We start from the raw sequence: 24,126 nt of genomic DNA, 5'->3' as shown, positions 1-24,126 counted from the left end.
GTCTTTATTGAATTTGTTACAATATTGCTTCTATTTTATGTTTTGAGTTTTTGGCCACATGCCATGTGGGATCCCAGCTCCACCCCCAGGGATGGAGCCCACACCTGCTGCACTGGAAGGTGAAATCTTAGCCACTGGACCGGCAGGGAAGTTCATGCACTTAGTTTTGATGTCTTTTTTAGTGTCCTTCAGTCTGGTACAATCATTCAGCCTATCTTTGTGTCTCATGAAGTTGACGTTTTTGATCAATTGCAGGCCACTTGTTAGTTCTCTTGTAACACTGTCTAGGATTGGACTTGTCTGACATTTCCTTGTGATCAGATTCTGATGGCAGGACTATTATAAAAATCATGCTGTGTCCTCTGTGCGTCATATCAGAAGGTACACGGTATTGGTGGCTGCAGTCTTGATGATGAATTCCATCGCTTGGTGAAGGTAAATCATGGAATCCCGGACTCGTCACTGCACCAAGTCAGAGTATCCCCTTTCTGGGCCCCTTTCTGTAAAATGGGGGTGTGGCTGACCTGAGGGTCTGTGCACATGCCTGGAGCTCACACCTACACACTCATCAAATCCTTATCCACCAGCTGATGCACTCTGTTTAGTTCTAATGCTCTTAAAAGCATTTGGGGGGAACAGCACCCATATTTAAGATTTGGAAGATTTCTTGCATGCACTTGGAGCTTCCCAGGTGGCGCTGGTGGTACAGAATCCACCTGCCAATGCAGGAGACAAGGGTTCGATTGCTGGGTCCAGAAGATCCGCTGGAGAAGGAAATGGCAACCCACTCCAGTATTCTTGCCTGGGAAATCCCATGGACAGAGGAGCCTGGCAGTTACAGTCCATGGGGCTGCAAAAAGTCAGACACAGCCGAGTGAGTGAGCAAAAGCACACAGAAACAACAATGCATGCACTTGGAAGTGATATTCTCTGACTGAGCGTGTGGGTTTACCCAGGGTGGTGATTACAAGTGAAACTTTGCAACAGGACTGGGACTCGTGGAGAAATGCTTCGGAAGTATGACTTCTGGCTCAAGGATGCAAGGACTTTCACAGATGAGAATGGTCTTGGTGGCACTGGTGGAGGGGGGCATGTTTAATTCTGGGAGGGCTGGTGTAGGGGGGCTGGAGACCCTCTCTATGACCCTCCTCTCTACCTCCTAGGAGTCTGCCTTTCTTCAGGGGAAGGGAGCTGGGTGTGGAAGGACACGTGCCCAGTCCCAATGTCAGGAGGCCGAGTGGGGATTTCCATCCGTGGAGAAGCCAGATCCTTTGTTTTAGAGAAGTAGCTTGCCAAGGTCAGGGGCCAAGTTCAGCTTTTGAACCCGGAGATAGTTTCTCACACACAAAGAGGCACATCACCCACCGTCTGGACCCACAGATACAAGGAGATGCTGACACACACATTCCAGGCCAATGGTAGGGCTGGTACCTCTAACTCGCATCAAACACTCATCAACCCATTGACCCTGAGAGGTCGGCATTGTTCCTATTTTACAGTTGAGGAGGTGGAGGCTCAGGGCTGTGAAAGTCACCCAGTCCAGATCACACAGCTAGGGAGCAGAAGGGCAGCACTCAAACCCGGTTCTGACTCCAGGGCCTGTGCTCTCAATCACACACACCTGCTCTCCTACGCCCTTTCCACACACACAGGTGCCCATGCACACACTTCAAATAATAGACACAACCACACACCACCTTCCTGTGAGTCACGAGGGCCCAGGGACTATGAACGTGGGTTTAGGAGGCAGCAACCCTGACCTTGGACAGGCAGCTTGCTCCCTCTGAGTCTCAGTTTTCCCATCTGGAATACGGGCACCATTATGGTCAATGCGGGACTTCCCAGGTGGTGCTCACGGTAAAGAACCCCCCCTGCCAGTGCAGGAGACATAAGAGACAGGGGTTCAATCCCTGGATTAGGAGGATCCCCTGGAGGAGGGAATGGCAACCCTCTCCAGTGTTCATGCCTGGAGAATCCCATGGGCAGAGGAGCCTGGCAGGCTACAGTCCACTGGATCGCAAAGAGTCGGACGTGACTGAAGCGACTTAGCACACATGGTCAATACGTTGCTGCTAATATTTGCCCCCACGTTGGCCACACAGTGGGACAAGGGATCAGACACAGCCATGAAGAATCACAGACGCCGTAGTGCATTCTACCGTCATTTCTCAGGGGTCTGCTCCATGCCAGGGAGTGTGCTGGCTGCCGTGGCTCAGGCAGCAAGAGTGTCCACTACCCTCCCAGAGCTCACTGTCTGCTGGAGAGATCAGTCGTTGCACATGACCTTGCTCATGTGGTGGGATTATCACAAGGGAAGTTCTCACATGCAGCTGCTTACAGCGCCCAAAAGTCACCCTATGCAGTGTGTTGAGCCATGCATGTGTGTGTGTGTGCACTCAGTTGCATCTCTTTGCAACCCCACGGACTGCAGCCCACCAGGCTCCTCTATCCATGGGATTCTCCAGGCAAGAATACTGGGGTGGGTTGCCATTTCCTTCTCCAGAGGAATGTTCTGTATCTCCCGCATTGGCAGGCAGATTCTTTACCACTAGCACCACCTGAGAAGCCCTGGGTTGAATGGTGGCTTCCCACAAGGAAACATTCCAAACGCCCCAGAAATTGTGAATGTGACCTTATTTGGAAAAAGAGTCTTTGCAGATGCACTTCAGGTTAGGATGTCAAGAATTAGATCATGCTGAATGGGGTCTGGGTGGGTCCTAAGCCCAATGAAAATGGCCTTTATAAGAGACAGAAGAGAAGACACAGATACACAGAGAAGGCGGCCACATGAAGAGGGAGGTAGAGATGGGAGTGATGCGGCCATAAACCAAGGAATGCCAGCTGCCACTGGAAGCTGGAAGAGATAAGGATGGATTCTCTCCAAGAGGCTTTGGAGGGAGTGTGGCCTGTTGACACCTTGATTTTGAACTTCTGGCCTCCAGAACTGTTAGAGAATAAATTTATTTATTATTTATATGTTAGCTTATTTGGCTGCAGCCTGTGGGATCTTTAGCTGCAGCATGCAAACTCTTAGTTGTGGCATGTGGGGTCTAGTTCCCTGACTAAGGATTGAACCCAGGCCACCTGCATTGGGAGTGCAGAGTCATAACCACTGGACCACCAAGGAAGTCCCCAAGCAAATCCCTTTAATGAATCTCTTATCCATATACCTTTTGCTAGTAATGCTGTTTCTCTGACCGAAGCGAAGGAGTTGGCTGAATACAGACTCCCAATGATATCTACATCCTTACCCCTGGACATCTGTGACTGTTCCTTTATATGGCAAAAAGGATTTGGCAGATGTGAGGAAGTTAATGGTCTCGAGAAGGGAGATTATCCTGGATTATCTGGGTGAACCCAGGGGAACCAGAGGGACCTCATAAGAGGGAGATAGGAGATCAGAGTAGATGTGCAGATGGAAGACAGAAATTGCTCTGATACAAGGAAGAGGCCATGAGCCAAGGAATGCAGGCAGCCTCTGAGGGCTGGATAATGCAAGGGGACAGAGTCTCCTCTCTGGCTTCCAGAGGGAAGCAGCTCTCCTGGCACTTTGACTTGGTGAGACTGATTTTGGACTGCTGACCTCCAGAACTGTAGGAGGATGAAGTCGTGCTGTTTTAAGGTACTGAATTTGTGGTGCTTTGTTACAGTGGCAACAGGGAATGAATGCAAACCGTGACTGATACATAAGAAAGGTGTCCACAGAGTCAAAAATATATCTGGGGACTTCCAGGGGTGGGGGAGCCAGTGGTTAAGAATCTGCCTTCCATTGCAGTGGGCGAAGTTTCAATCCCTGGTCGGGGAATTAGGATCCCACATGCCCCACAGTGAGGCCTATTTATGTGTGTGTGTGTGTGTGTGTGTATAATGATACACACACATGTATATATGTATATGTGTGTGTATGTACATGTGCTAAGTTGCTTCAGTAGTGTCCAACTCTGTGACCCTATGGATTGTAACCCGCCAGGCTCCTGTCTATGGGATTCTCTAGCAAGAATACTGGAGTGGATTGCCACGCTTGCCTCCAGATCTTCCTGATCCAACCTGTATCTCTTATGGCCCCTGCACTGGCAGGGCAGATTCTTTAATCACTAGTGCCACCTGGGAAGCCCATATATGTATATATATACACATATGTATGTATATATATACATATATATATGTATGTTGTGGGGGCTACAGGGGGGGCCCTGCAGCCACTGAATAAATGTGATATACGAAGCAAAGTGGTCACACAGAAACAATCACACAATAACTGTAGGTCTCAGTGTTAAGAACACTCATGCATGGAGACCCAGAGACAACTGGAATTAACAGTTCACAACAGGTCAACACAGTCAGCTGTGGTACCACAGGGACCACACAAACCGCAGAGTCCTTCAGACACACACACACACCCCCCCACCCAAGGTTACTATGGAATCCAATAGGGTCCTCTGGAAAGATATCACACTTCACATCACCCTCCAGAAACAATGACACAGTGACACAACAATGCAATGTCTACAACACCCCGGAAGTCCCAGCAACGCCCACACCTGTCACTGTCAGTCTGAGACTCACATTGAGTCAGCTGGCTATGGTATCCAGGTGTGTGCGCATGCGCGCGCGCGCACACACACACACACACACACACACACACACACACACACACACACACACACACACTTCCTCCCAACCTCCTCATGTGAGAGACCCAGCAAAGCCAGGGATATGGTACAAAAATAGTTTATTACAAAAGAAATCCAACCAAAACGCCTAATAATTTACATGGATATCAGTGCCTGGTGTCAGCCCATCTCTCCCTCCTCACTGAAGTGGGTGGAGTGCAGAAGAGAGAGCTGTTCCTTGGTTCCACCAGCTCTGGGAGAGGAGAAGGAAATGAACGTTTGGGGTCAGTTCCAGACGAAAGACTGAGAGACCAGGATGCCTGAGAAAAATGGGGGTAAGAGTCCTGGATTGGGGGCGGGGCTGAGATGGAGGAATATCCGTGCTGAGAAGAGGGGGGGTTATAGGTAAATATATGCGCCTCTGTGCAAATCCTGATCCAGAAGATTGGGGGGGGGGGCAGAGTGAGATCTTCACAGTTTCCAGGAGGGCTGACCCCACAGGGCAGTGAGGTCCCTCCTCATGAGTCCAAGATCTGCCCCCCCATTCCTCTCAGCTACCTCCTGGAGCTGGGGAGGGGGGCACCGGCCGGCCAGGGGCTCGGAGGACCCCGGCATAGGGCAGGAAGGTCGGTGGAGATGAGGGAGGAAGGAAGAAACTGGGGGGAGCCATGGGGAATCCAGAAGGGTCCTTGGGGGGAGACTGGGAGGGCGAGGAGGGTGGTGATGCTGACAGAAGACCTGCGTGAAGAGAAGAGAGAGGAGGGGGTGAGGGTGGCCAGAGGCTAGATCCAGGGAGGAGGCGGCTGGGGGTCCCAACTCCTGGGTTCTGGGAGCTGGGGGGCTGGCTTCTCACCATTGGAGCTGAGGCGGCTGCTGCTCTCAGGGGAGGTGGTGGCGCTCCGGTCCGGGGAAGGCTCCGGCTGGGATGCCGGAGCAGGCCGTGTGGCCTTGCCTCTCAGGATGTCGATGACCTGTGAGACATTGCATGATCACCTCCGGGCCAGCCCTGCCCACACAGCTCTGCCTCTCTCCATTTCTCCCGGTTCCCGAGTCTCCTAGCGCAGGGAGCCTCGCCTCTCTCTCACGACGTGCAAGAGGGCAAGTCACTCCCTTTCTTTAGGCCTCAGTCTCTCCTCTGCCTAGAACTCACACCCACGCGTCAGGCTGCACAGGCTCGCCTTCACACCCTGGCACTTACGCGCACACGCACACTGCCGCATCCCCTGCACACACGTGTCACTCATCTGTCCCATCGCTGCAGACCGGCACTGGGGCAAGACCCCTCTCCATCCAGCCCCCACCCCCCCCCCCCCCAACTCCCGCAACTCCTGTAACCCCCTGCCGCCACCTGCGAGCGCACTCACCCGGCGGCTACGCGCCACCATGAGCGGCGTGTCGTTGTGGCAGTTCTTGAGGCCGCTGTCTGCACCGCTGCGGACCAGCGTGCGCACGAGCGGGAGGAGCCCGCGGCCGGACGCCGAGTGCAGCGCTGAGCTGCCAGAGTACATCTGCGCGTTCACGTTGGCGCCGTGCTGCGGGCGGGGAGGCGCGGGTCAGGACCCCCGCCTGAGAGGATGGGGGCGGGACTCAGGGGGCGGGGCCAGCATGAGGGCGGGGTCACAAGCTGGGGCGGGGACAGACCCAGGGACCGTCAGAGAAGGGTGGAAACTGGAAACAGGGGCGGGACTAAGCGGGTGGGGGGGGCAGGGGGGCAAGACACAGAATCAGTTGGCGAAGGACTCAGCAGCCCCGGCCAAAGCAGAGGGGGCGGGGTCAGAGAAGGGAAGGGTTCAGGGGTCTGGGCCCGATTGCAGACGGAGTCAGGGCGGAAAGACAGCGCCGGGACTGGGCCAAAGCCGGAAGACAAGGGTCAGTGAGACTCTAGCTGGGCGGGGCCTGGAACGTTTTGGGGGTTTAGAGGAAGGAATCCGAGATGACGGGGGACTGGTTCGTAGTCTGAAGGAATGAAGTCCTAGGGTTGGCGGAAGGAGGCCTAGGAGGAAGGGTCGGGGTTGGAAGCGTAGCAAGCGCAGTGCCAGAACTGGAAGGAGGAGGGGTCGGTGGCAGGGATGGAGCGACAGGCGGTCAGGGCCAGAGGAGCGGGTGGGCGAGAGGCCACGGGAAGGGGCCGTACTCACCTGCAGCAGCAGCTGGACCATGCTCAGGCTGTTGTTTTCCACGGCGTGGATGAGTGGGGAGCGGCCGCTCTTAATGTCCTGCGCAAGGAAGGAAGGTTTTGAGCATCCCCTTGCTCTGCCCAAGCAGCCGGAGGCCCGCATCCCAACCGCTGGGTCCAGCATCTCAGTTTCCTTAGGTACTTCGAGCCCCGCCTCCAGGCGCCCCCATCCCACCCCACCCCGGCCCAAGCTCGCTCACCACCGCGTCGATGTCCGCGCCGTGCTCCAATAAGAGCAGCACCGCTTCTTGGCACTCGGTGTTCACGGCCACGTGCAGGGCGGTGAGCCCTGAAAGAGCAGGAGACTCAGTTAAACGTAGGCCTGGGGCTTTGCAGCCTCAGAAGGACTCCAGGTCCTACCAGACAGCCCCCACCCAGCGCCCGGCTAGGTGCTCACCATCGTAATTGCGGGCCTCTAGGTCCATGGTACCCCCGGCCGCGCTGTCCAGCAGGGCCCGCAGGCAGGCGGGGCTGCGGTGCTCGCACGCCAGGTGGGCTGCCGTCTGACCGTGGCGGTCCAGTGCCATGGGGCTGGCACCGGCCATCACCAGGAGCCGGACCACAGATGGCAAGGTGGTGATCACAGCCAGGTGTAGTGGTGTCTGGGAAACAGAGACTGTGAAGGACTCCTGTTTCCTGCCCTGCGACCCAGTCCTGCCTCCCTCAGAGTCCTGACCTCCAGCAGTAGTCTGAACCAGAAATCTGAGCACGTACTCCCTCAGATTCAAGCATCAGGGCCCCTAGCTCTTCTTCACCTAGGACTCAGGTCCCCAGCCTCACCTGCCGGAGATTGTTGTAGATATCCAGTTCCCGGCCGCCATGCTGGAAGAGGTTGACAAGGCGATGCACGGCTGGCAGATTGCCCTGTACCACAGCAATGTGGAGTGGCCTGGGGGTGAGAATCAGGCATGAGAGAGTGGTCACCTCTCACCCCTGAACTCTTAGCAGTGCTAACTCCAAAATGCACAGGATGCTTTAGAAGTAACTTGGGTATCCAACCACTGCTCCCCACCCCCATTTCCTCCATCTTGGTTCAGGCACCATCATCTCCCTCTTGGAGTGTCCCCTCTACACTGGCCTCTCTACCTGCACACTGCCCTGCTGTCTGCCCCCCACATAGCAGCTAGAGAGACCCTTTAGAACCTGAGTCAAATCATGCCCCTTTTCTGCACAGAATTCTCAAAGTCCCCACTATGGCTCATAGGCCTCAGGTGATCTTGTCTTTCTCTCTTTGATTCCTTTTGATGTCATCTCAGTTCACTCTGGCCACTAGCCTCTTTGCTCTTCCTCAAACATACCAAGCATGCTTGCCTCCTAGGCCTTTGCACTGGCTGTTCCCTCTGCCAGGAACAGTATCTCCCCCGCCCCCATATCTTCGGGGCTAACTCCCCTAACTGGGGCCTCTGCTAAAATGGTACGGCAGCGGCTCCCCCCCCCCACCCCCACGCTTTATTTTCCTCCACATCATCACCTAACATCATACTCTTTGTTTCCTGTCTGAATCTCCCTCGATAGAATGTCAACTCTACCAGGTAAGGCATTTTCCCAGTGCCTACGACAGTGGTTGGTGCTGAGAAAGTGCTCCCTGAATAGACGAGGCCCTCTCAAGGATCCCTGACCCTCCTTGAAGCTGGGGACCATGTGCTCACCCCGTTCCAGGCCACAGTTTTCTCATCTGTAAAATGGGTGGGGATGAACTGGATGGTCTCCATCTGTGGTGACTGGAGATCATATTCAGCCTCCAACCCAAGAGTAGGGACATGGGGCAATTTTTGCCCAGAAGGGAGATGATGGCACAGGTGGGACAAACTGGGATGGGAGTCATTGCTTGGGAAGCCGGACTGCGCAACCCAGATCCCCCCTTTAGGACTGAAGGACTCCATTTCCTCAGCTTCTGGGAAGGTTGTCAAATCTCGGCTCTCTCTGGGAATTACCCTCCGCTGGAAAGGGCTGCTTGCCCAGGTCATGGGGGTGGGTAGACGCCACCCAATGGCATCCGCTGACTGGTTCGTGTGGGCATAGAAGGGTCCAGCCTTCTGGCCCCAACTCTGAAAGGCCCCTAAAGCTGCCATATTCCCTGTGGGATCCCTGAGGCCCGGCTGAAACTACAGAGCAGCTTGAATTCTCCCTCTGCCCAGTCCTGCTTTCTCCCTCCCCGCGGGCACTGAGCTGAAGAACCCTTTCCAATAAACCTCCTGCCAGCTTCTCAGGGCCCCCAAAGCTGGAAGAGCCATTCAGAGCTGAGGACAATCTGGGATGACTGTAGGGGGGTTGGGGGACGCTGGCGCTGAGTCCATAAGGCTGGCTGAAGTTACACGGGCCCCACAACCTCACCCGCCGCTGCCTGCTGAGGAACCTGGGCCAGGCTAAGAGAGGTGAACGGCGGTCCTCCCCACGGCGGAAATGAATCCACCTCCTAGGTGCTGGAGGCAGAGAAGTTCTGCCGCCCCGGAGGGCTTTGCGGGGGCTGAGCCAGGGTTGCAAATTGGGTTGCAAATCTCTCTTGCCGTGAGGCGTGGGCAAAGTCACGTGGGCCTTTCCAGCCTCAGGTTTCTCCTCGGTAAAGTATCGCCGCAATAGCTCCCAGCCCTCAGGAAGAGATTCTGCAGGTGAAACGCTGAACCCGGATCTTGAACCGGGAGAGCCACATTTAAAAAAGAAATCTCGGGGAAGGGGTCGGACCTGGGCCAGGGGCCCCCGGGAAAGGGCTCCGTCCCCTCCCCGCCTCTCTCAGGACGCCCCGCCTGGGTCCCCTTCGGGGCGGGCGGGGTTAAGCGAGGGCAGAGGGAGAAAATGATTTCAGAGAAACCGTCCAGGCCTGAGTTCCCATAAACGCGCGGGCCGCAGGGGGTGGGGCGGGGCTGGAGGAAGTGGGGACGGGAGGGGCGGCCCAGCCCTCGGACTTCCAGTAACAGGTCTGCTGGGCGGGGCTCCGCTTCCTGCTCCCGGGGGAGGGAAGCCTGGCCCTTCGGGGATCTACCCCGGCCACCCCGGCACCCCAACTTCCATCCTCGAATGAGGCGGAGAGGGGAGCCCGACCCAAAGAGCTCTAGTTACCTTGGGGGTAAGGAAGGACCCCAATTGCTCCAGCCAGGGGACCCCGCTAGAACTCCATCTCGCAGGGTTCAGACTCCAGCTGCCTCCCTGTCCCCCACACCCTGGCATGCTGCATCCAGCGACCCTGGCATACGATGCCCTAACTCTTGGCGGGTACGGACTGCCCGCATCGCGCCGAGTGCTAGGCTCCCCAGGCTGCTCTGCCGCCCGGCGCCTCACCCGCTCAGCGGTCAAGGCATCTAGTACCCCAACCTCTGCCCTCCGGGACTCAGAACGCGTCCACCCCCCACCCCCCGTGGAAACTCGGACTTCCAGCTCCCCACTGCCAGACCTTTGGCGGGGGTGGGAGTGGGGGTGGTGATTGCAAATGCCCTGAGATCTTACTGCCCTGAATACCTCGAAGTCCAGCCTCCCTACCGTAGCATTGCCCCTTTGGGGACCCGGACCTAGCGTGTCCCCCCGCCCCCGCCCGGCCCGCTGCCCATTCCGGTAAAGCCTCGGCCCCAGCGGAAGGGGTTAAGGTTAGAGGGAGCGCCAGGAGGGGGAGGCTGCGAGTGAGTGACGGGTGCTGACGTGGGGAAGGCAGAGCAGCTGGGCTGCGGTCAAGTTCTGCGGGAAGGGATTTCCCCCACCAGGCAGCTGAGGCAGAAGTGTTTGCTTTGGGGGAGAGGGGGGAGGGCGGGGAGGGAGGCTGGGGCGTGGGGCTGGAGACTGGTGTGCCAGGTCTTCTGCACCCGGCTTTCACAGGCTGCAAACAAATCACCCCTGGGGACAGAGACAAATTGAATCTATTTCACAGATGACCCCACAGGTACCCAGAGGCAGCGGGAACTAGTTTTACCAAGGCCTTTGTGTATAAATATATATATCTTTATATATACATATATATAAAGATACATTTATATCTCAGACACTTTGTCCTGCTTGGGTTCGCAAGGATAGTCCACAACCACCCTGGGAGCTCTGTTCCAACAAAATCCACTCCCATGTACTGAGCACCAACTGTGTCCCCGGCCCTATGCACTGTAAGTCCTGTGCCTCACTGCATTGAATCCCCACTGTGATCATGAGGCTTGCTTTCCAGACAGGGAAACAGGCTTGGGGAATGTGAAGTCACCCAGGGGCCAGTGCTGGAGACCCCCCACTTTCCTTGCATCTCCCCCTGTGGTTTCCAGAGTCCCCAAGCCCATTCCTAGATAATTGCTTTATTGAAATCATTTCTTTTCTGCCTCATAGAGACCTTCATCTTATGGTTCTTGTTTGTACAGGGGAAACTGAGGTAGAGAGGTATGAGAAAGTGACCAGCTGAGATTCCATCCGAGGTTGGTAGAATTACCATAACCACGGTGGTCAAGTGTTTTTTTGAGTGCTAGGCCTGGGCTAAATGCTCCCATGCAGGATTTCTCAGTGGCTTCATGAAGCTCAGAAGCCTGTCCTTCAAACAGTAGATGATAAAACCATGAGATGTGTGAAATCAACTTAAAGAATTGTCAAATTAATTTAGTGGGCTATGACCAGGAAACAGCGACATGACTAGAATAGAAAACCCCAAAGTAGCTCCCATGTTGTAAGCCTGAGTGCTGTATTGTTCTGTGCAATTTTTATTTCAAGTTTATATATGTGTGTGTGCTTAGCAAAAGGTTATAATGATAATAATAACATTAATTAATACAGATTGAGCACTTTCAATCTACAAGGCTCTGTGCAAGGAGCTTACCATGTATAATTCATATAATAAGTCAATCCGTAAAATGTCTTTCTCATTTTTGGCTTTTGGTAAAAACTTTAAAGCCCACTGCTTCAAAAACAGTCCTGGGAGGTAAGGGTTCTCAGGGTGCCCATTTTTCAGAAGGGGAAACTGAGGCTCAGAGAGGGAAAGGGGCTTCCTCAAAGTCACACAGACAGGGGAGACAGGATTCTAACTCAGTGCAGGTAACTGGAAAGCTCGTGCTGGCTGAGTGCCCCTGTGTTGCAATGGGTGGGTGAGGTGGGTGGAGGGTTGGCCTCCCCACCCTTCTACTCCCCTCCATGAATGGGGGACTGTCACTCACGTGTCTCCATCCTCATCAGCTCGCGTGGCCATGGCGATGTCAGCTGACAGGGGGTGTTCCATGGAGCACACCATGGGGTACAGAGGTGTAGGCAAGTTCAGCAGAGGAAAGGGGGAGCCCATGGTCGGGGTGGGGTACAGGGAGAGTAAAGGTCCTGGGGAGAGAAAGGACATGCATGAGGCCAAGCCCACAGATCATCAACCTGCCCCCCAGCTCCAGGCCTTCACTCCCTTTTCCCTTGGTCCCTTTTGCATCTCCTCCTGAGCCTTCAAGACCCAAGACAAACTCCTCTACCACGTCCCTCCTCTCTCCCCTCCCCAGCCCTGGACATTGTCACTTATCTTTACTTCTGTCTGACCCCTCATCTTCTACTAGGCAAAGATTCTGCACTATCGCCCAGCATGGGGACCTCAGGGCCAGTTTGCTGAGTGAATTTGTGGCTGAGGAAGGTAAGGGTGGATGAAGCACCAGGTGTAGGGGGGTGGGATGAATGTGTACAGAGTTTGGGGAGAGGGAGTAGTGCCAGAATCCGGCACAGATCAAACTGCTGGAAGGCACCAAGGTAGTTGGCAAATCCACATCTACCCATCACTCAGATGGGGAAAGCTGAGGCTCAGGTTTTCATGGGGGAATGTGAAAGGGGAGAAGGCAGTGACAGGCCTCCTGATGGAGGGCTTGAAGCTGTACCCTGAGGGGATGAAAGGTGCAGAAACTGGGCAAAATTCTGGAGGCCCAAGGCCTGGGGTCCCTGCAGCTCTGGGGGTCACTTGGAGATTGTGAAGTGGGCACAGCTGTGGGAGAGGCTGCCCCCTCCTGGATATCAGGGATGGAGACAGGATGGGAAGAATAGTGCCTGTTCTTCTCTGTCATCTCCTGGTCCTTGGGAGCTCCATTCCTGAAACCCCAAGTTTCCTGGTCCTTGTATGTTCAATACCAGGCCTTGGTGCCCTCAGGCCTTCTGCCCAGAGACCCCCAAATCCTCCCTGGCCCTAAATCCTTGAGGCCCAGAACCCCCCCCAGTCCTGCCCCCCAGTTCTTAGAATCCTCAGTCCCCAAAGCCCCCCTAAGGCCTCCTGACCTCATGACACCAGTGAGACACTGATCACTTGCAAGCACACAGAAGTCGGTGCTTAGAACCCCAGATCTCTGTCCTGCTGACTCCTAGGACCCCTGGTATTGGGATCGGTTTCCTTGGGTTTTTGTGATCCCAGATATTGGGGTGCCCAGTACTCCCACTCTCTTCCCAACTTCTCCTGACATCTGGGGTCCCGCGATTTTGACAAATGGGGATCCTTAACATGTCTCCTTAGAACCCCAGTCTCTGTTCCCCTCACTCCCTTTGACCCCACATAAAGTTCAAGGGTCCCCAAACCCCCAGCTTCTTGGGTCCAGCTGCTGATCCCTTATAACCCTATATATCTGGGTTTTTAAGAGTTTATAACTCTGTGTTCCTGGGACTTGACTCCCTGAGACACGATATCTGGGCTGCTGGGCACTGTCTCCTGGCTCCCTATAGGTGGGTCTCAGATCTCAGGACTTTGACCCCCAGCTTCCTAGAGCTCCGGTATCTGTGTCCCAAGGTGCTGGCTCCCTGAAGCTCCCATATCTGCACCCCTGGGACCTCAGGCTCTGCCCGCAACTCCCCAGGAACCCCCTCTCTGTGTCCTTGGGACCTTGACTTCTGTCCCTCGGCTCCCCGAGGCCCCCCTGTGTTAAGGTCGGAGCTCTGCCGCCTGACTCCGGTGGTGACCCTCTGCATTGCCTGCCCCCCGCCCGGCCATGACTCGCGGAAGCCACTCACCCTGGTAGTAAATTGCCTCTGGCCGCGCCAGGCCGTGAGGGGGCGCGGGCACAGCCGGTGTGTCGGAGCCACCGCGGAGGGGATCCGGGGGGACGACGGGGCCCACAGCGCCGCGCGGGGCGGCAGGCTCCGGGGAGGGCGCGCGCAGAGGGCGCTTGCGGAGCGGCAGCGCGGCGCCCGGGGGTCCGGTGGCCTTGGGCCGGGTGCGCAGGTCCACGGGCCCCTCGTCCATGGTCCCCGCGGGGCATCGGGGCATGGGGCCGCCGAGGACGGCGGCCGAGCGGGCGGCCGGAGCGCGGCTGGGCTCGGCGGCACGGGAGGGTGGTTGCGCCGAGCGCCGGGACTTCCCCTGCCGCCGGCTGAACTGAAGGGACTTTTGTCGGGCCGGGCGGTGCCGGCCGCCCGCCTCCCCGCCCCCGGCCCCCCCGGGGCCACCCGTCCGCCCCAGGGGTTTCCTGGACCCGCCGCCGCTCCCGCCGTCCCGCGGTGCCGCCCCCCGATCGCCCCGCCCACGCCGCGCCCCGCTCCCGCCCCCTCCGGGCCCCGCGGCGCCCCGGGCGGCTGGGCCTCGGCGGGGGGCGGGGGCGGGCAGGGGTAGGGAAGGAGGCGGGGTCGCAGGGTTGCGGGGTCTCCACCCCTGCGGCTGCGGGCCTCAGGCTGCGTCTCAGTCTGTGTGTCTGTCTCTCTCTGGCTGTAGGTCTGTCTCTCTGTATCTCAGTCTGGAACTGCGACTGACTCGAGGGTCTGGTCGGATGTCTCCCTATCTCTCTGTCTTGTCTCCATCGTCTCTGGGCATCCCTTTCCGTGTGTCTGTCCCTCGAGCGCTGTCTGCTTCTCAGCCTCTTCCTCTCCCCCCGACCCCCCCGCCCCCCCGCCCTAGGGGTTGCCAGGACGTGGGTTCGATTCCAGACTCCCACTTCCTCGCCGGGTGACCTTGACCAGGCACTTCCCTTCTCTGAGTCGTTTCCTCCTTCGTGGGAGCGAGAAGACGCACCCAGGGCAGGGAGTACCCTCGGCGGGCGCCCGGGCACTAATCCTCCCTCTGCCTGCCCTGCCGCCGTCTCGGCCTCCTCCATGTGCCTGCTCGGTCTGGGGTGTGAACTTCTCTGGGGGCGGGGGGCAGGGGGCGGGAAATGTTCGGTGGGGAGTGCACAGAGAAAACCGTGAGCGCGTCTCTCCTCGCGGGGTCCCATGACCCAGCCCGAGCCTCCGGGCACAGGGTGGGTGCCCCCGAAATCCTCGATACCCAGAGAAACAGATGTGGCGAAAGGGGTCCAGAGGTCGTGAAAGGCCAAGTAAGAGGGAGACGGGGAAACAGCTAGAGCCGTAGGGTCACAAGATCAGAGCCACAGCGGCCAAGCCCGGGTCCAGAAGACGGGGGGCCGGCGGGCTTCCCTTCTGCCCCCGCGTCCCCCTCCCATCCCGGGCGGGGTTGGTGGGTGGGGAACAGGCCAGGCTGGTTGGGGGCATGACTCAGAGGCAGGCTGGAGCTGGGGGCGGCGGGGCCCGGGGGAGGGCAGGACGGAGGCGGGCCTCTCCCCTGACCCCGCCCCTGCCGCCCTTCTCCCCGCCCCGGGGAGGGGCCCCGGCCGCTCGGGGCTTTCCCGGATTTCCCTGGAGGCGGGGCTGTCTCTGGGGTTGAGTCCCGGTCACTGACTTACGGGAGGCGGAGCGGAAGACTTGGGGGGAACCTAAAGGGGCAAGGGAATGGGCGCTGCACCCCGGGTCTGTCCAGGCGGCACGCAGGGTCTTCCTGGTTTTGTGCGTCTCCCCCCGTCTCTGCATCTCCGTCCCTGGTCTCCGTCCCGCCTTGTCGCCTTGTCTCTCCATCTCTGCGTCTCAGTCTCCCCATCCTGGGACCCTGAAAATGGGTGTAAGGCCCCCGGTTCTCAGGAAGGGACTTTGCCCAAGACTGGGACTCCACCCCAGTGGATCGTTCAGGATGTCAGGAGCAGCTGTGGGCAGACAGAAGCCTCACCCTCTTCCCTGCTTCTCTCCTTTCTGCCTCTCTGGGTCTCCCCTTTGGTGCCCTGTGAAGGGAGAGCGTCTGGGGGGCGAGACCTGGGTTCAAGTCCCACTTCCACCCCTTGTTGACAGTGGACCCTAGGTCGTTTCTTTTGAGCCTCAGTTTGTTCTTCTGGAAAATGAGGCTGAAGTCAACCCCTGCCTCCAGAGTTGTAGGGACTACAGGGGAAGAGGTGAGGGAATTAGGTTGTGAAGTCTGGGGTTCCCACCCACTCAGCCCTCACCTCTGGTGACTCTCCAACACAGGGGAGGGATGGGGTGTGGAGCACTGCCCTGCTGTTCAGAGAGCAGCTGAGCCTCGGAGAAGCCAGGCTTGTCAAGGTGATGACCCTAGGAGGTAGGGTTGGGAGGATGCCCGAGGTCCTCCCGTGCCCCGGCTCCCTTGCTGCAGGTGGAGCAATGACTCTGGGCCCAGATGGGACTGGGGAAGGGGTGTCTGCTTTTGGCCCAGAGGGGCTTGGAGGGGCTGAAAGAGAGGGTGCTGCTGGTTCTGAATCTGAGGGTGGAGGAGGGATAAAAGAGTCTGAAGGAGGAGGATCTGAAGGAGGAAGACAGGTCCAAGAGGGAAGTAGGTGGTCTGAGGGGGGAGGTGAGGGTCTGAGGGGGGAGGTGAGGGTCTGAGGGAGAGAGAGAAGAACTCAGTGAGGCCAGTGGCTCTGAGAGAGGAGGAGAAAGTGGAGGGTGGGGGAAGAAGGGTTTGAGGGAAGAGGAGATTTGAAGAGGGAGGGGGATCAGTTGGAGGAGGGCCTCCTTGGGGCAGAGGGAGGCATGCTTGGGGAACTAGCAGGGACTGAGGGGAGGGAAGAGAAGGGAGGCCTGGAGTCAGCCCCGCCCCGCAGCTGTCTCTAATTTCCCAGAATCTTCTGCTGCTCAGGAAAGTCCCAGCTCCCACAGCCGCCTCCCTCCTGTGTCGGGAATGGAGGATGCGGAACCAGGACGGCTCCCCCCTCCTTTCCCCCCTTGCTCCCTGAACCCTTGTCGGGGAGGACTAGGGTCTCCCCTCTCTGGGCCGTGAGCTCTGGAGGGCCCCTCCCACCTGCAGGGGTGGCCCCTGGATGAGTCCCAGAAACTTCCCAGAGGAGGCCGGGAAGTTCTGCTTGGTGTCTAACCACTTTCCCCACACAGGCCAACCTTTGTACCTGGTCACACTGCCTCCTCCTGCTGCTTCTCCCCTTGTCCTTCCTCAAACCTCCCTGGGGAAGGAAGGGCCATGATGATACCTGCTCACAATCCCAAGAAGGAAGTGAAGTCCTACAGCTAGAAGGCTGTGATTCTGGGCCAGCTTTCTTGCCCTTGGGGGCCTTCGTTTCTCCTAAATGGAGAAGATTGGGCTGGTCAGACCCTAAGTTCCTATTGGCTTAATTCCTGGCCTTTGTCCTCTTTGCTTCTGACTGAGGAGTCCTGTCTCTGGCTTTCATGAGCTTTGTGACTTGCAGCAGTTACTGAACCTTATGGAGTCTCAGCTTCCTCATTTATAAAACAGACTAAATCAAGAAAACATGCTTCCTTCCATTCTGTAGGTCCTGAACTGTAGAAAGTGCTTGATACAATGTAGCTGCTATTATTATTCTTCCCATTATAACCATTCTTCCTGTTATAACCTGGCGTAGGAATAATACCAATTCTTATTAATCCATTAACCCAAATTTTCAATGGCAGGACCCGTTTCATTGATTCAACATGCTGGGTTTGAGCCCTAGTTCTGCTGCGTGTTAGCTGTGTGACCTTGGATAGGTGGCTTTTCCCCTCTGGGCCTTCCTTGTGACTTTATGGTTGGGAATGATGACAGCTTCTGCCTCCCAGGATTTCTGAACAGATTGACATCAGGTATGCAGAGTGAATGGCTGACTGAATGAATGAATGGTATCCATGCTTCACGTTGTCTGCCTTCACCACCAGGCCAGGCCTTTAACTATTTGTAATTTTTAAATGAATTAATTTATTTGACTGCACCGGGCCTTAGTGTGTGGCTCCCAGGATCTTTGGTCTTCATTGTGTCATGTGGGCTCTTGTTAATAGATGCAGCATGTGACGTCTCAGTTGTGGCCTGCGGAATCTCGATCCCCAGCCAGGGATCAAACCCTGGGTCCCTGGCACTGGGAGTTCCGAGTCTTGGAGTCTTAGCCACTGGACCACCAGGGAAGTCCCCAGGCCAGGCCTTTCTTGTCATGCTTTCCACCCAGAGATGAGACAAGGTGGGTCCCTTCGCTCTGCCGGAGCTCCCACTTAGGAACAGGCTAACTTCATTCTCTTAACACCCGGTAAGGAAAATTCAGTGAAAATCTCTGTTTTAAAGGGAAGGAAAGGGACACAGAGCAGTGAAGTCACTGCCTGGGGGAACATGATGAGAGATGGGTGGGGAAGGCACGATTTTTAAACCAGGTCTCTGTGACACCAGCATCTTGATTGCGGCACCACGGACCTGGAAGGGATGCTCACTAGTCCCAGAGACCATCGGCCTCCCCTCTCTGCTCTCATCCTAGCCATTTCCTGGGAAGGAATCGTTTAGATGGGGAAACTAGGGCACAGGAGAGGCAAGGTCACAATCCTGAGTCTGCCCTCTTTATCCAGTGCTCTTCTGCGGGCCAGGGAGGGTGGAGCAGATGGAGAGAAGATGGCCTTGCAGCAGGACTGAGTTAGATTTAAGAGAGGCTTGAGAAGAGCAAGTGAATTTTGCAGACAAGAGGGAAACAGAGGTGCTGAGCTGGGATGGGAAGGGACTTGCCCAAGGTCACATAGCCTCCCAGTCACACAGTTTTGAGCTGCAAGTCCCTCCTGGGTCAGCAGACAGCTCCCGGGCTCCACCCCACCCCCAGGGGTGAATGCAGGCCAGCTTCCTGGAGGCCGGCCTGCACCTCTTGCTTCCTCCCCACCCTGGGGCCTTGGCAGCTGCTGGAATCCCTGGCACCAGGCTGCATAGCCCATTTGGGGCTTGGGCCAAGACTTAATCTTCCCCTTTCTCCCTCCTGCTGGGTCTGCAGGCAGGCCGCTGAGTCAGAAGATTGCAACATTCACCCCAGGCGAGTCTGGAGACTGGACAGCCTCTCCCCGCCCCCCAATTCACTGCATTGACCAGACAGGGGAGATGCAGTAGGAGGGGTTTGTGGATATCAGCATCTGCCCTGTGGGGATGAGGCGTGGTAGTGGGGTTCTGGGAAGGTCAGGTGTAAGGCAGTGAGGTGATGGTGGACTAACAGGAGGTGTGCTGCTGGGCCTTAGTGTCCTCATCTGTAATTAAAAGAGGCTCACGCTTTAACTGAGGATCTTCAAACCTCAGCTCTGCCACTTAGCAGCTGTGTGACCCTGAAAAGTGACTCACTCTCTCTGAACCTCAGTTTCCTCATCTATAACATGGGGCAAAACCAGTGCACGTCTCACAGGACTGTAACGAGGGTCAAAGGCATTAACACATGTTGGCGTAGGCTGGCGTGGAGTAAGTTCTCAGTAAATGGAAGCTGTTATTTTCAAACGATTGCTATTATTAATATAGGGTATGGGAGGGCTGCCACAGAGGCACACTGCTTGGATGCCCTTTGAAGAAAGGACAAATGGTCCAGCTGCCAGGCGTGTAGGTGGCTGACACCTGGCTCCTTGAGGGTCTGCCTCAGCTTGCCAGTTGGGGATTCCAGCCATTGACAGAGCCAGGTGGGGTCAGAGGGTCTGGCCACTTTCTGTCCACTGTGGGATTCCTCATGGGCAGTCTGCTTCCGGAGCTGCCCCTGGGGCTGGCATCCTGGCCCGATGGTCCCCCTACCCAATCCTGCTTTCCCCATGCCCCCTTTCCCACATGCTGCTCTCCATAAATCTTTTGCCCTCCTAACTCTAGGCCACCTGATGCGAAGAGCTGACTCATTAGAAAAGACCCTGATGCTGGGAAAGATTGAGGGCAGGAGTAGAAGGGGGCGACAGGGGTTGAGATGGTTGGATGGCATCACTGACTCAATGGAGGTGAGTTTGAGCAAACTCCGGGAAATGGTGAAGGACAGGGAAGCCTGGTGTGCTGCAGTCCATGGGGTCGCAAAGAGTTGGACACAACTTAGTGACTGAACAACAACAACAGCAACTCTAAGTATCTGCTTTCTGGGGCACCCCATCTCGACAATAGGTTTTGGAGTTAAGATGACCTGAGTGTGACTATCAGCTCTGCCTGAGTGGCTTTGGAGTGGCATCTGATCTCTCTGGGTGTCAGTATCCCCCTCTGAGTCATCATGGTGGTGATAACATGATGGCTGAGTGGATCCAGTGAATTTCCCTAGGGCCTTTGGCACAGTTGCTTACGTCATCCTCACCTGTAAGGAGTGAGAGAATCGAATCTGGGTCTACCTCCTACTCTGCCAGTTTCCAACCCTGTGGCCCCTGCCAAGTGCTTTGCCCTCTGAACCTGGTCTCCTGGTCCTCCGGGTCCTGCCCTCCTCCATCAGACTAGCTCGCTGAGTGGTGTCGCTTGAACCAGCCATCTTATTGGGAACACTTAATGAGACTGAATCTTGTCCCCAGTATTGAAGTGTGTGGGTGCTAAGTCGCTTCAGTCATGTCCGACTGTGCGACGCTACGGATTGTAGCCCGCTAGGCTCCTTGTCCATGGGATTGTCCAGGCAAGAATACTGGAGTGGATTGCCATGCCCTCCTCCAGTATTGAAGTACAAGCTACAAGTTACCCAGGAGAAAACGGGGTGTCTGCCTCCCCCATCAGTTTAGACCCTTCCCCAGAGGAGGCGACCCTCCCCTAATGAACTGGGAGCCCCCCCACCCCCGCTTCTCGAGCCCACCTCCCCAGGGCAGAGCACAGGCCACCTCAGACGAAGGGACAGCACCTTCCCTGAAAAGCTGGCCTTTTCCCTGGAAGTCGGTGCCTCCCCAGCCCGAGGCCACAGCCTCCCCTGCAGCCACCGGGGCTTAGAAACACAGATGCGAAAGTCCCCCAGGCTCCTGGGAAAGAAGGTCAGGCCAGACCCTCCCTTCCTCATTTGAGCGGGGGGCACGCCGGACTCACCTTCCCTGTCTGCATCCACCCGTCCCAGTCGGGGCCGCCCCTGCCCTGGCGCACTTTCCCACGAGAGTGAGGACCGGGCGGGCGTGTCTCCGCTACCCCGCCCCGAGGAACCGGGTCGCTGGCTGCACCGCAGCCTCGCGGCTGCGCGGCCCTAAACAGGCTCAGTTTCCACATCAGAAAGCCTGGGGGTGGCGCCAGGCGTCCTCGAAGGGTTGCGCCCCTGGAGCCCTGGCTCTGGGCTGGCTGGTGAGAAGTGGGGTACCCGGGACGTCTTACTGCCAGGCTCCGCGGGAGTTGGGGGTGGGGTTGGCTTGCGGCCTACCCACCTCTGAACTTGTCCCTTCGGGCCTCCTGTGGTCACATGGTCCCAGAACCGTCGCTCACTGCTGGGAAAGTCAAAGGGTATCTTGTGTTTCAGATCCCAGATTCTCTTCTTGTGGCTTCCCATCGCGGTCTCCTGCCGCGCCACCCCTCCCCCCCACCTCCTCCACCGGGCTCAGAAATCTTGCCCCCTTGGAGAACCAAGTCACAGGAGAAACGGAGAGATTGTGGAATCATGGGATGAAAAAGAATATAAATCTTCAAATTATGAAATATTAACATAATGTAGAGAATCGCATGACAGATGATGCTCCGTTTCACCAACTCTTCAAAGGGACAGTTAGGTTCAGAAATGATTCTGTTAGTTCCTCCAAGGCTTCTTCCTAATTACAACTCTCTCTTTTCTCAAGGTAACTCATTCTTTGGTGCTGTTATTATTTTCCGTTTACTACCTATGAATACACACCTGATCATTACAGTTTTTAATTGATTAATTTATACTTTTGTTTATTTATCCTGAAGGACTGACACTGTCTTTATTCACATAAGCCATGTGACACTGGACGTTCCATATCTATGAAAGCCACCATAAATAGTAATTTAGTGAGGCTTAGAATGTGAGGTCAATTTATAAATGACAACTGTATTTCTTTTTTTGTTATTTAATTTTTTTTTTTTTTTTGCCACGGGGTTGGGGGGCGATACTAGTGGTAAAGAATCCACCTGCCAAGATGAGATGCAAGAGATGTGGGTTCCATCCCTGGGTCGGGAAGATCCCCTGGAGTAGGAAGTGGCAACCGGCTCCAGAATTCTTGCCATGGGCAGAGGAGCCTGGTGGACTATAGTCCATGGGGTTGCAAAGAGTCTGACAACCTGAACACACGATAGTTGATTTACAATGCTGTGTTAATTTCAGGTATACGGGCAAAGTGATTCAGTTATGCATATATATATGTACACATATACATATATATGTATTCATTCTTTTACAGATTCTTTTCCCGTGTAGATCTTTATAACATGTTGAGTATAGTTTCCTGTGCTATACAGTAGGTCCTTGTTGGTTATTTATATATATTGTAGTGTGTATATGTTAATTTCAAATTCTTGATTTATTTCCCCCACCCAGTTTTGAATTTTTTTTTTTTTTTTTGCTACACCACTAGGCATGTGGGATCTTAGTTCCCTACTCAGGGTTCAAACCCATGCAGAGTCTTAACCACTGGGATGTCAGGCAAGTCCCTTGAATTTTTAATAAAGAGAATCTTTGAGTGCAGTCTCTTGGACCTGGCTTCTTGCACTCAATCTTATGTCTCTGTGTGTGTGTGTGCTCAGTTGTGTCTGACTCTTTGTGACCCCATGGATTGTAGCCCACCAGACTCCTCTGTCCCTGGAATTTCCCAGGCAAGAATTCTGCAGTGGGTAGCCTTTCTCTTCTCCAGGGGATCTTCCCAACCCAGGGATCGAACCCAGGTCTCCCAAATTGCGTGTAGATTCTTTACCAGCTGAGTCACAAGAGAAGCCCAGCAGGCGGATTCTTTACCACTGAGCCACCTAGGAAGCTCTTGGTGAGGAATGTCTGTGAGGTTCATGCATATTCTTACATCTGTTGGATTTCTTTCATTTCCACGACTGTGGATCACTCTCTTGCATGGAAATTTACAAAACCATTTGCCTATTGATGGGCTTGTGAGTGGTCTCCAGGTTCTGTCTTCTTTTGACAATGCTGTGTACATCTCCTAGAGCCCATGAGCACACGCATTTCTCCCCGTAACCCAAGAATGGAATTGTTGGGACACAGGGTGTGCGGATGTCCGGATGTGGGAGATACCACCAGACAGTTTGCTCCAATTTTTACTCCCATCTCGGTGTCTGCTGTGGGTTCTCCTTCCCCCACAACCTTGTCAGCACTGAATCTGGTCAGGCTTTGAAAATATGAGTCATCCTGGTGTGTGTGTATGTGTGTGTACATGTGTGAATCTCATGGTATTTCTAATTTGCAATTTCTCACTCCACAATGAGATTGAGTCCACTGTTCACTTGAATTGAAGGACAACAGACTCTTTAGGACAAAAAACTCTAGATACTGAGATTAAACCATAATGGAAAAGAATATGAAAAAGAAAATATATATGTATAAATGAATCATTCTGCTGTATAGCAGAAATGAACACACATCAGAAATCAACTAGACTTCATTAAACAACAGCACCAACAACTATGGGACCTCAGAATCTTAGGAGCAAAGAATTCTTGAGTCCCAGACATGATTGAGCAACTGAACTGACTGACTGAGACTTTTAGGAGCAAGGCATTCCAGAATCCTGTGCCTCTGTTTCCTCATTTGTCAGTTCAATTCAGTTGCTCAATTGTGTCCGGCTCTTTGCGACCCCATGGACTGCAGCACTCCAGGCTTCCCTGTCCATCACCAACTCCTGGAGTTTGCTCAAACTCATGTCCATCTAGTCGGTGATGCCATCCAACCATCTCATCCCCTGTCGTCCCCTTCTCCTCCTCCCTTCAATCTTTCCCAGCATCAGGGTCTTTTCCAAGGAGTCAGTTCTTCTCATCAGGTGGCCAAAGTATTGGAGTTTCAGCTTCAACATCAATCCTTCCAATGAACACCCAGGACAGATTTCATTTAGGATTGACTGGTTTGATCTCTTTGCAGCCCAAGGGACTCTCAAGAGTCTTCTCCAACATCACAGTTCAAAAGCATCAATTCTTTGACACTCAGCTTTCTTTATAGTCCAACTCTCACATCCATACATGACTACTGGAAAAACCATAGCTTTGACTAGACCAACCTTTGTTGGCAAAGTAATGTCTCTGCTTTTTAATATGCTGTCTAGGTTGATCATAACTTTTCTTCCAAGGAGCAAGTGTCTTTTAATTTCATAGCTGCACTCACCATCTGCAGTGATTTTGGAGCAACCCCCCCCCCCCAAATAAAGTCTGTCACTGTTTCCACTGTTTCCCCATCTATTTGCCATGAAGTGATGGAACCACATGCCATAATCTTTTTTTTTTTTTTTTTTAATCTTTGTTTTTTGAATGTTGAATTTGGTAATGGGGATTACTCAAGTCTC

The 24,126-nt window shown here is 55.0% G+C and overlaps 1 protein-coding gene across 1 annotated transcript; it reads right to left on the bottom strand.

Moving 5' to 3' along the window:
• Positions 1-4,715: 4,715 nt before the first annotated feature.
• On the bottom strand, positions 4,716-14,035 carry BCL3 (BCL3 transcription coactivator). The gene is made up of 9 exons (XM_061139561.1): positions 13,699-14,035; positions 11,898-12,051; positions 7,570-7,678; positions 7,187-7,391; positions 6,990-7,078; positions 6,752-6,829; positions 5,978-6,145; positions 5,467-5,584; positions 4,716-5,351 (listed from the first exon to the last, which is right to left on the bottom strand). Exons 1-9 carry the CDS (start codon positions 13,952-13,954, stop codon positions 5,164-5,166), a joined length of 1,365 nt encoding a protein of 454 aa, XP_060995544.1. The 5' UTR covers positions 13,955-14,035; the 3' UTR covers positions 4,716-5,163.
• Positions 14,036-24,126: the final 10,091 nt, after the last annotated feature.

Source organism: Dama dama, chromosome 4 (assembly GCF_033118175.1).
Source record: "Dama dama isolate Ldn47 chromosome 4, ASM3311817v1, whole genome shotgun sequence".
Lineage (NCBI taxonomy): Eukaryota > Metazoa > Chordata > Mammalia > Artiodactyla > Cervidae > Dama > Dama dama.
This window is presented reverse-complemented; position numbering and strand designations above follow the sequence as displayed.

Coding starts and splice junctions, on each gene's coding strand:
- BCL3 (XM_061139561.1), bottom strand. CDS start 13,954: ATGCCCCGATGCCCCGCGGGGACCATGGACGAGGGGCCCGTGGACCTG. Junction 7,079..7,186: donor AGAGGCCCGCAATTACGATG/GTGAGCACCTAG, acceptor CTGCTCTTTCAG/GGCTCACCGCCCTGCACGTG. Junction 6,830..6,989: donor GCGCGGACATCGACGCGGTG/GTGAGCGAGCTT, acceptor TTCCTTGCGCAG/GACATTAAGAGCGGCCGCTC.